General features: G+C 37.1%; 1 protein-coding gene across 3 annotated transcripts in view; it reads left to right on the forward strand.

The window, feature by feature from the left end:
- Positions 1-581: 581 nt before the first annotated feature.
- WDR26 (WD repeat domain 26) overlaps positions 582-12,025 on the forward strand; it is a 48,877-nt gene continuing 37,433 nt past the window's right edge. For 2 of the 3 annotated variants that reach the window (XR_015797140.1, XM_088146188.1), the window contains exons 1-3: positions 949-1,456; positions 2,852-2,951; positions 3,172-3,228. Coding sequence is in view for 2 of the 3 variants with exons in the window: in XM_088146188.1 (XP_088002314.1) it covers positions 1,092-1,456; positions 2,852-2,951; positions 3,172-3,228 (522 nt within the window). In the remaining variant the exon portion in view is untranslated. Of the gene's footprint in view, positions 1,457-2,851; positions 2,952-3,171; positions 3,229-12,025 lie in introns of all 3 variants that reach the window. The other variant, XM_088146195.1, reaches the window with a different exon arrangement.

The following is a 12,025-nucleotide window of genomic DNA, read 5'->3' on the forward strand; positions in this document are numbered from 1 at the left end:
TTTACAAACATCAGGGCACAGCATCTCGATATTTATTTACTAACTACAAAGTACAAAAGAACGCACTCGGACTGAAATCATTTTAAAAAAAGGAGCCATGTCAGCCTGGGGTAGTTAAAAAAACCAAAGGAGTTGGTATTTTAAAAGCGGACACACTGAAGGCTACAATGCCACAAGGCTTTTTATTATTCAGGAGGGACATCTTTAAAAATTGGAACTGGAGAACACAGAAGGACGTTCAAAATTTGAAACCGCAGGCCCACAGAAAAATAGTAATTACCTCTCACGTGGACCCTTTAGAAAGAGATCCAAGTGACTGTACATTTATTTGCATATGTACCTGCAGCCTTTCTCTGCTCCCTATATGGACATCTGAAGCGAGTCAAGCCGAATCATCACCAGCCAGTCTCCTCCCCCGGCAGGTGTTATAACAAAAGCCCTCTGAGTCGGGGTCTACGCCCGCCCAGGGGGTGGTGCTGTCGAGACCGTCCCGAGCTCCTCCGCCGCCTAACCCCAAGCCTACCCCAGGCGGCGGCGGCGGAAGTGAGTGTAGGGGGCAGTATAGGAATTTCCTGTGACGTCCCGGGCCAGACTCCATTAGGCTGCGGCTAGGCAGAAGAGCCACAAATCGACCAGCTAGTGGAGAGGAGTGGGCCGTGCGCCTGGGCTGCCAGGCGGGGGCTGTTTCGGGCCGCGTTCCCTGGCGGAACCGTAGAGAGAGTAGCAGCAGCTGCTGCTGTCTAAGGGCCCCGGGGAGAGGGACAGCTCCCCCGTTCCTTACCCCGCCACCTCCCCCATCCCACCCTACCCCTCCTCCCCTTCCTCGCTCCCCCCCCCCCCGGCTTCCCACCACGGCCGCTCTCGGCGAGGAAACTCTGGCCTCCGCTTCCTCCTCCTCCGACTCGGACACCGGCGGAGCCTCCCCGCCACCGCGGAAGAAAGCGCGGGCCTCCCCGGCGGCGGCGGCGGAGGGAGCAGGAGAGCCCGGGGCTTCCGCGGGCAGAGCAGGCCTCACCTCGTCTTCATCCCCCTCGCTCTCCTGCGGGCTCGCCCCCCCGACTGCCACCCCCCTCAGAGCCAGCGGCAGCGCCATGCAGGCCAACGGAGCAGGAGGGGGTCAGCAGCAACAGCCGCCGCCGCCGCCGTCATCGTCGCAGGGTCCGGACCTGGGCTGCCTCAACGCCCAAAACGGCGAGGCCTCGTCGGGATCGACCACTGGGGAGCAGTTAGCTCACGCCAATGGGTTGCTGCCGTCGGCCAACAACGGCGACGGCGGTGGCGGCGGACCGAGCGTCAATAATGGGGTCTCAGCCCCCGGCGGGCCCGCGGTTGAGATGGGGGGAGGCAGCGGTGTCGGCGTCGGCAGCAGTGCCCTGAAGAAGAAGAAGCGACTTTCGCAATCCGATGAGGACGTGATCCGGCTCATCGGGCAGCACCTCCACGGTTTGGGCCTCAAGTAAGTGGGGCGAGCATGAGTCGCAGTGCATCCCCCCCAAATAATGTGTGGGCTTAAACCTGAGAAATGTGTGGGGGAGATCGTCCGGAGGATGAGTTTGCCCACCATGTTGTATTCCTAGCCGCCTACCCTCGCGTTGCCTTTGGGGGGAGATTTTGAGGTGAGGGTAGATGGATGATATTCCTCTTGTTTAATGTTTATTTTTGTAAGGAAGCAAAATCAGATGATTGTGAGGCGGGAGTATGGATCTAGGTTTGTGTTGATGGGAACAACTCTGGCAGACTTGTTTATTTTAAGAGCTGTTATATACCTGAGGGAAAGAGGCCAACACTTCGTATGTTGATCCATATTTCTCCAGGGGGACATTTTTTGTTCAAAATTAGCCTGTTACTATTTAATATCAAAGATAGAAATGTGAGGGCTAATAAATCTAGTGAATGTAGAGATGAAGGCAGTGAGATGATCAGGCCTGTTTTTCAGGCCTAGTCCAATGTGAACTTCGTATTGAGAGAACAGGTAGAACTTCTGTCATCTGTGACAGTAGGGAGGCCCAACAGCACTTTATTTAAAGGCAAATAGATTACAGAGATTGTATTGGTAAACTAGCATTTTGAACACAATAGTGTATGAATATTTCTTTGTTTAGGTGGGTCTAATACAGAAGTGTTTAGATTAAAAGAATCTACAGATATAGATGTTCTATAATTTTAAACTTGCTGGATAATTTAGATTGATAATGTTAAAACTGAACTTATGTCTACCTATGTCTAACACCCTTGGAATGTACCTAAAATTAATGTCAGATATGTTGACTCTTATGTAGCTTGCAGCACTGCAGTACTTTGAGCTGAGTAATAGGCATGCACTGGAGTGGGGGAGGGTGAAAAGCAAATAAACACAGTACAGTAATTTGGATTAAAACCTGACAGTAGTATAATATAATAGCTAGTTTAATTTTGAGACTTTATTAGGATGTATGGGAATATAGATATAGTGTCCTTGGAAAACTAAGGCCTTTATAAGCTGAGAACTTGAACCACTATAGGAATGGATTGGTATTAATTAACTTAGAACACAGAATAAGCATATCATTGACACAAGGCAAGTTTATAGCAAGAGGCAACAATTTGTTACAGACGTTAACATAGTGAAAACACTTTAGTTTTTACATAATGGGGGGAGTAGGAATCTAGGTTTATAAATCTATTAAGTAAAATATTTTTTGACAGAAAAATAGTGGGAAAAAATGTCATATTTGCTGGAATGTATTTTGAATAGTCCAGGTAATTTTTGTTATATTTTTAAAATATGTTGGACTAAGGCTATAATGGAGGGCTTATCTATAAGGATAAAGAATGGTCAACTTTTTAAGAACACTATGCCTCTCTCTCACAGCCAGACTGTTGATCTTCTCATGCAAGAGTCAGGATGTCGTTTAGAACACCCTTCTGCCACCAAATTCCGCAATCATGTCATGGAAGGAGAATGGGATAAGGTAATAAAAGAGGCATAAGGTTGCCTAATTGTAACAGTGATTGTAACCTTATGCATAGTGTCTTGAAATTAAATCCAATCTGTTCATTACAATGAAGCTTAATTCTGAGTAAATTTTCACAAATCTAGGATATTAATTTATAGATAATACAGTATATATCACCAGTTTGGGTTTACCTTTTTTTCTTTCTCTTACTGTTTTTTAACATTGCATTTTATAGGCTGAGAACGACCTGAATGAACTGAAGCCATTGGTGCACTCTTCTAATGCAATTGTGGTAAGAGAGGCTCTTCAACAAACTCTAGATATAAATAATTAACATATGTTTCTTTTTAATAGTTTAAGTTGATGTGCATGTTTAATTATATCTGTATGTCAACAGCAATATAATTTTTTCCAATTAAAAAAACCCTAAAGAAAACCCTAGTGCTTAGTACGCAAACCTTGGTGTTTGAACATCCCGATGTAACAATGTGGCTAAATTACATATATCTTTGGGATGTTGCTTAACTTGTAGCCAGGCAATAAATACAGTTTTTACATTTTATTTCTTAGTGAAATCATTCGGTGTGTGTAATTTAGGGGCATGGTTATTGTACAGGGTTGGCATATTTGTACAGTTACCAAGTATGTCATCTTGTTTTTTATTTAATAAAGCAATAAAGTGATCACTTTAGTGTTAACTGAGGCATATAGTATATAGAATAATGTCTACAATTAAGTAATTAACAATATATGTTGAATTAAAGAGACCTTAAAGATATCGCTACCACCTTTTCCCCCTTTTCTTTGTATGTTTTTTATTTTACGCTTATATTTGACAAAAGTGCAGCTTATTTTCCTCTAATTCAAGTGGAAAATAGCCCTGCTTCTAAAAACAGAGGAATTGACTGATGTCTACTTAGCTTTCTTGTGGTTGCTCTGTGTGTTATCAAAAGAATATTTTTCCTATTCTTTGCACCCTCCCCCATTGTATTGGAAGTGGTGTGTAAAACAGATGTTTTGCTACAATTATGCTTCTCTATGAAAGTATATATTGTTTTATTCAGGTTGAAGGCTAATCAAGTTAATTCTTTCCTCGAAGCAAGTACTTCCATATATCTTTCTTATGAATGGATAGATGATAACATAACTTATAGAATTTATGTAGTATACTAAAAAAGAATATAATCAAGTACTAAAAAGTGAAGAGGTCATGTAAGGCCTGATGAGAGAAAATGACAAAATATAATTTTTGTAGAACACTGTTTTCTGTAAAAGTAAAACTAGTTCTGTATGGATTGGAAATGGTGTGTAAAACAGTTTAGTTTTTTGTGCATTTCCTTGTGTTTGGATACCAGATGATGTTGAATTACAAATCTTAATATTCCTAAATGTTGAGTAGAAAGGATTAGTCTTATAATTCAGCATCATCTGGGGATCTTTTTTCAAAAGGCTATAGATAGCAAATCATGTTTTTATTATATAAATATACATAGGCTAATTTGCTAAAGGTATATTGAGCTACACTGGAATTGTCTTCTGTTGTAAATGGAACAAAACATTCTTAATCTTCTCTTGTAGATGAAATTAATACATTTAAAATATGTCTAGGTTAGAAGAACAATAGTAAGAAAAATCTTTCATTCTGTAAGATGTTGGTGTGTAAAATCCATTCAGTTCATAAATAATTGAAATTGAGATATGGAGGTACCTTTAGAATCATTCTTCGGTGCACTTCAGTTAGATTTATAAGAATGGATACCATAGTATTGCCTCTAGCAGTCATGTTCATCTTCATACCCAAATTACTGTATTGTGTGAAATGGGAAGGCTCAAAATCATGTCCACTGAATTATTTTCCTGAATGTATTAATTTGATATATTTTGCTTGGGAAAAATGTCATACTCTGAAACATGTTGCAGGAAGCAGCTCAGCGACTTGTGAAGTATTGCTTTGTGGGAAGTGATAACCTGTTTTGTTAAGGGAACTCAATGAACTATAATTTTTTTAAAGTTTAAGATAATCCTGGTTTGGGCAACTGACTGTAAAGTTTGATTCAGGCAAGCATTTACTTTATTAGGAAAATAGTTGATTCTTCAAGTGAACCTTGGTGATAATTGGACCCCCCCCCCCCATGACTTAAAGGGTAGAAGTAAAGTGATAGAAGATTTCTGTGATGTGTGGTGGCTGAGTTATATTGACATTTTGCATATTATATTACAATGTTTATATTGGATTATATTATGGCCGGTCTAAAATAAACTTTTGTATCTGCTGGTTGAAAGGCAGTATTCTCTTTAAAAGCTATATTTAGAAGCTATATTCTTCCTCTCATCTCATCCTGAAGACTAAAAACAAATAATAGTGCTAAAACATGCAATACCATGCTCCCCTTCATGGTAAATGATATGTATGTTTGCTCTTTTACTGACTTGATATCAAAAACTAACATAGAAGAAGTTTTCATAATATTTTTGAAAGATGTTTAGACCTGAAATTTGATGGATTGTCAGGAAAGGAATTCTGCAACTGGGTCAGTCATTTCAAAAATTTCCTATATATGCATACATATTCTTGCAATATATGTAAAGCTGTAACAAAGAGCTGTAGTCTGTTGATATTTTGGATCTTTATATGGATTTCCAGATAAACTATCTTGAGCACAGATTATTTAATGTTGTATAGCCTGATCCTCTAAATGTTTATTTAGAAGCAAGCCTCGCTGATCCCATTGGAGCCTTATTACTAAGTATGGACTTAAATGTTTATAGTGCTGTTCTGAATTGTACCAATTTTACTAGGGACTCTATATCTTTTTTTTTTTTTCCTTCATCTCATTTCAAACAGCGGTCATAGAACTGAAAGTTGACATTTAACTGTCAAGGCAACCAATACTCATTGCAGAAATCTAAGCTAAGGTGTTCCATACAGTTAGTTGTCCAGTATCTTTTTGAATGCATCTAGTAAAGGATAATGTATCAATTATAATCTTAAATGGATTCATTTTTGTGTGGCTTCCGAGCATCTTGTTTCATAAGAGTGTTAAAGAATTAGGGATGTGCAAAATGCTTCAAAGTTGAACCATTTTGAATTCACAGAGTCACATTTCAAGTGTGAAACAGCTATTCTGAGTGTAGAACAAGTTGTTTTGAGCATTATAGAAGGGTTCTGAGCTTGAAACCACTGTTATGGGCACAGGATGTTTCTAAAGCAGTTCTAAAAGCTCTATTTTGCATGCAAAATGGTGTGTTTGAATTTGAAACATTTCAAATTGAAATGTTTTACACATCTTTAGGAAACCTGCCAGATCAAACCACAAGTCCTCATGCATACAGCATTGACAACCCAGGTTCCTCTAGGCAATCCACAAATAGAGCATGAAATTGGCATTATTACTCTGGTATTGCTTGGTATCTATTATTTATATCTAATATTTAGTCTACTGCCATGTGAGTATTTTTAGTCATGATATAACAACAAGAGCACTTTTAGGACTGCAGAACTTAAGTTGGACTAATGAGGTAGAGCACATTGATGAAGCCTAATGACATTTCTCTATTCTCCTACCCATTTGCTTTGATGAGACCTGCAAGAACTTGCCAAGATGGTTTCTTAAGGGGCCCACTTGTAGCACTGTTACCATATTTTATATTCTTTTCTTTTAAGACAAAACAAGCAACACTGAAGAGGAGCCACAGCACACTCACCATTGCCATGCCACACAAAAGTCTAACAAGATCAATAAGGTTTGGTTTCTTATCCATTTTTAAACAGAACTCATCAGTCGAGGCCACAGCTCTAGTTTGGAAGTCATACATGAATATGTATGGTTCTAGAGAAAATGAGAGCCTCCACACATGCCTGCCTTGAGTGGTTGGGTATATTTCATAAATATATCCAGCTGGCAGTTCTTCACAATTTTATTCACAAATTGCCATCAGCATAAATTATTTCTTAATATAGTGTCCAACAGTCCTTTAGTATGTGCCATTGAACTTCTTGTGGGAGAGTCCATTTGGTTCCCCTGCATTCTTTAGAGCAGCTGCCGCAAAATGATTGTTGTGAACATGCTTTGCAATGGTTACTGCATTTGTCTTAGTTTTTGAAGTAACTGTTGTCTTTTGCTAAGTATGTAAAGTTAGTGCTGCATTGTATGTTATTTTAAGATCCTTCTAAGTTGTTTATCTTGGATGCATTTGCACTATGAATGACAAGGCTGGATAGTAAGGATTTGAAATTATTTGTAGTGCTGATATTTGTAAATATATAGGAGTGTTTGCATTTTCTGATATATCAGATATTTCATAGGAAAGATGCTCCATTCTTTGAGTACACAAACCCATATTATTGAATTGTATTGCCTAACATATTCATCAGTTTACTTCCTGTAAATGCTCTAATGGGTTGACTATATCCTGGTTGAAGTGATTGAACTATATTAATGAAATACACATTCTCGGTTATGTGGAAAGAAGAGTTTGTTACATTTTTCTCATCAGTTGCTTATTGCTGTAATCTTCTGGTTTTTATTACAAAGTTATGTATGTCTATTTCTGTGTGATTTGAGTTTTTTTTTCTTTTTTGCAGCTGTGGGTGATATGCTATGTCTTTGTGGCATATGTGATGTTGTTGAAACAGTACTGTCAGAAAACTCTGAAATATTAGATAGTGATCATAACATTAAAAATGATGCAGGTCGACTGCCGTCAGAGTATTGTATTTTGAGGATGGATCCGACTGATCAAACAAGTAAATGCAGTTAGTTTACCTACTCTTTGTTTAGCATTACTGAATATGTGCACTTACAAAAAATAGAACAGAAGAATATCTGCCGGTTTAATTGTGTTAAACTACCAAAATGTAATAACTGTATTTTTGTTCAGCTGTGCAAATCCAAGGACACAGAACTACTCTGTGACAGGAAAAAAGAGCATGATGATATGCTAATCTAAAGATCCTATGCATGCTACCTTCACTATCTTCAAAGCAGGAACAGTTCTAATAATGATGCTTCAGTTGGACAACCAAGCCTTGCATTTTATAGGCAAGCACACAAAATTCAAATCTAATCCCAAGCATGCGAACTTTATGCTTACAAAACTATAGATTTTATAAATAATAACATTAAAATATTAACAAATTGGGGTCCTTTAATGCCTGCTTTCATTATTAGGTTTTAGCCAAATAGAAAGTACTCTTCAGGACTACAAACATATTCCTCAAATCATCAGAATTGCAGGACTGTGTTCTGCTCCCATCTGGTTTATATGTAAACTTCTCCTTGCCTTTTTGCCCAAATATCATATATCCTTCTTGCCCAAATCTCTTCTGTCACCTCATTCTCTGTTTATTGATTTTTATACTTTTAAAGTGTGGTCAGTTACTGGGTCTGTTAACTTATCTTTTATTTCTATATTCTAGCAAGTAGAATATTATAATCAGTTATAGTTATCTCTGAACTATGTTCAGCTTTTTAAAAACCTTTTAAGAAAAAATTTAAAATCTTATTTAATTTTTTAAAAAATCTGTTTTCTTTAAGAGAACATTTTTACCTGTCCCATAGATAAGTAATATCTTTATAATTCCATAAATTATTCCAAACCCACCATTAATCTTTCAGATGCAGTAATTTGGGCAACTGAAAAACTCCTTTTAAAAAGCATTTATATTTTAGGATACTATTTTACAAAATGTATCGTGCATAGAAATGCATAGACTTATAAATAAACCCAGTGCAAGTATGTTCAGGTCATGTTACAGTTGTGAGAGAAGCAGGGCGGAAGTCCCATGTCAATTATAATTTGTTTTAGTTGTTTATTTGCATGTGTGTTATAGCAGTTGCTGTTCGTATTGCATTGAATAGCTTTTTCACTTGTGGAGTGACCGTCCTTAGTAAGCACTGGAGAGATTGTTGGGTAAGCACAATTTCTTCCAGATACTTCATCTATCTTAGATAGATACATGAAGGGGTTCCAGTGTGAAAAGAAGATTTGTAAGTGAAGATTTATTTTCACTCTCTAGATATATAGCTATAAGATATATTGGTGAGAGATGCAGTCTCAAATAATTAGCAGATTCTGAAATGGAAGAATTAATACCTTCTTCTCTTCCATTGTTTTGGAAGAACAATGTACATGTTTCATTATGTAAATGTTTGTGAAACTATGAGTAATATATTTAATTGTGATTTTAAAATGTCTTGTAAGCTGCCCTGGGAAGGCTTTGTCATGAAGGGTGGTGTTCACATTTTAAATAAACAAACATGTTGGCCTACTTCTTGCATAACAGCATGATGTTTTCTGTTTGCTTTTGGTTACAATAACATGTGAACCAACTTACTATTGCTTAGCATGTGAAGAATAGAGTAGAATCAGTCTACTACTATATAAATATTTCAACAAACCAAAGCTAATAAATTCTGGGTTAGTGGTATATAAAAACATAGTCTTTTTTAATTTTTCATTTGTTTTAGACTTGGTTTAATCACTTGATCATATAAATAATTGAAAGTTAAAAAAATCACAGTTGTAATTTACCTGAGTGCAAATTTAAATAAGTGAATGATGTACTTTTTCCTGAAGTTTAAATTTAAAAATAGGTGATAGCCGCCTATAAGGGAACCTATAGAATGAAAAAATGGCATGTAGTACACAAAATACTTAACTATCATATTTCTTACTTCAAGGTTCTTCAATGTTTTGTTTGGAAATTTGAGATAATGTTGTGAGTACTATCAGAAAATGGCTTCTGGATGGCTGTCCTCTTCATAGGACTGTTGTTGTGGGAGATATAGTGCTGTTTTTTTAACTGGCTATATCATCTATCTCCCTTGTAAGCCCCTATTTCTGGTTAGGACTCCCCCTGATATCTTTGCTTATTTTTGTCTTTTCTCTGGGCTGATAAGCATATTTCCAAGCAAAGCCCTACGTATTAGCAACCATTATTTTATTTTCTAAAAAAACTAATGGGTCTCATTTGGCACCCAAAGATATTCTTTGAAAAAATGATGACATTGGATACTGGTGCTTTGTTTTGCAGCATGGCAGCTTCCCATTTTTAATTAACATTATTATTTGTTTTAACTGGTAAAATAGGCAAGGCAAAGGGCCTGCCAGGTGCCAAAGAAATTGTCTGTACTCACACTGGCACTTCTGAGTGCCATTTTAGGAATCTCAATCCTAAATAAGTCTTTTAATTTTTGGAATACTTTCCCAGGCAATATAATAAAATTTTGTAGAGTGTATCATGATGCCAGCAGACACCATGGCACCTGTAACATCTATAGATAAATGTTCATATACTGTCCATATAATCTCCAAATTAAATGAAAAGTAAATTTTAAAAGTTTCAGAATAGACAGAGCCTCAAGAAATTGCTAAATCTTACTAAATTTCATTGCTTCCACATAAGTTTTCCAGGTTGGGATTTAATGATCTTTCAAGTTTTGGAGCAAATTATTTTATTTTACCAGACCCTACAGGTATGCAATTTTTGCAATTTTACAGTAGATAGATTTAATTTTTCTTAATTCAGAACCTGCACTTTCCCAAAAGCCTGGCTGTGATCCTCAGAATCCTCCCAAAAGTTGCCACCAATTTGTAATTGAAAGTGGTGGTCAGACAAGGTGAAGCCATTGTCTGAAACAGATTTTTTCACCTCTGCTTTAATTTGGGTTCTTATTGTTTTGTTTATTACTTTTAATCTCTTATCCCAGTAGTTTGTGCTAAAATAAATGTTTCAAATGATATTTTAAACACAGACAATAGCAATACATTTTGTTGACTTCTACTTCCTGCATTGTATGCTCAGCTGATATAGTATATGAAGCAATCCAATTTTTTTCATCTTTGTGATCTAGCTGTAGATTGCTACTTACCCTGTTCCCCCAAAGAGAAGGAACCCATATAAAAGATTTGGAGTGAATTGTTGTTGTTATTATGACTCAAGTCTTTTCTAGTTGCTGTGTGAGTAACAGCTTCAGGAAAAGTTCTGTAGTAGGATGCTTTTTTCAGCCTGAAATTTGTCCAGTCTGACAGTTGTTTGTTCTGCTTTTCCAAATTTTGGGTTTCTTGAAGGAGGTTGGGGTTTTTTGTTTGTTTGTTTTTATTAATTGTACCTTATGATGCAGTAGATAACTTTCAAATTATGTTATTCATGTTAGATCAAATATGGTACTGTATATTAGGCATATAAGAAACCAAACATCGTTTATGATTGATACTAAATTTATCATACAATACAAAATCTATAATCAAGAGCATAATCTTTTTGTTTGTTTGTAACTTTCATTTTAAAAGTGTAAATAGTCCTCCAAAGTAGAAAAGGTAGGTGGCAAATACAGTACAGCCGAAGCTTTCAAGCAATCAGACTTTTTATAGAGAAATAGAAAATTCTTAGTATAGATTTCTATACAAATTGAAAAATAGGAAATCCATTAAAATAGTAAACAGTGTATACAGATAGTCATCATTTAACAATGGTAATTGGGACTGGAATTACGAGAGCTTTGTGGTCGTAAAGCATGACATCATGTGACCACGCTGCTTAACAACAGAAATTCTGGCACTTCCTGTTGCCATCATTAAGTGATCATTGTGGGTCGTTAAGCAAGGACATCATGTGGTCGCAGTTTGCGACCTCCTGCTGGTTTCCCCATTGACTTTGCTTGTAGGGAGCGAGCAAAGAAGATCACAAATGGCAATTGTGTGATTGCAGGAGGCTGCAATGCCATAATTGCAAGCAGGTGCCCAGATCGTGATCACATGAGCATGGGGACGCTACAACTGATGTAAGTACAAGTACTGGTCTTAACTATTATTTGTTCACTGTCATAAGTGAACGGTTGCTGAATGAATGGTTAAGCGAAAACCACCTGTAGCTTCAGGTAAATATTTGTATGAGAAACATAGTATTGTACACTTCTGCAATCATTGTGGAATAATATTGAGACATTTTACCATTTTAGGATAGCACTTCCCAAGCCATTATAATATTGTGATATAATAGGTGATATAATTAAAGTCATTTGTATAATTTCTTTAATTTTTACTTTTAAAATTCATATTCTGGTCATTTCAACTTGTAATCAGGT

This window comes from Python bivittatus, unplaced genomic scaffold, assembly GCF_059951505.1.
Source record: "Python bivittatus isolate LINGU-HERP-01145 unplaced genomic scaffold, Pbiv_v1 ctg000020_np1212, whole genome shotgun sequence".
NCBI lineage: Eukaryota > Metazoa > Chordata > Lepidosauria > Squamata > Pythonidae > Python > Python bivittatus.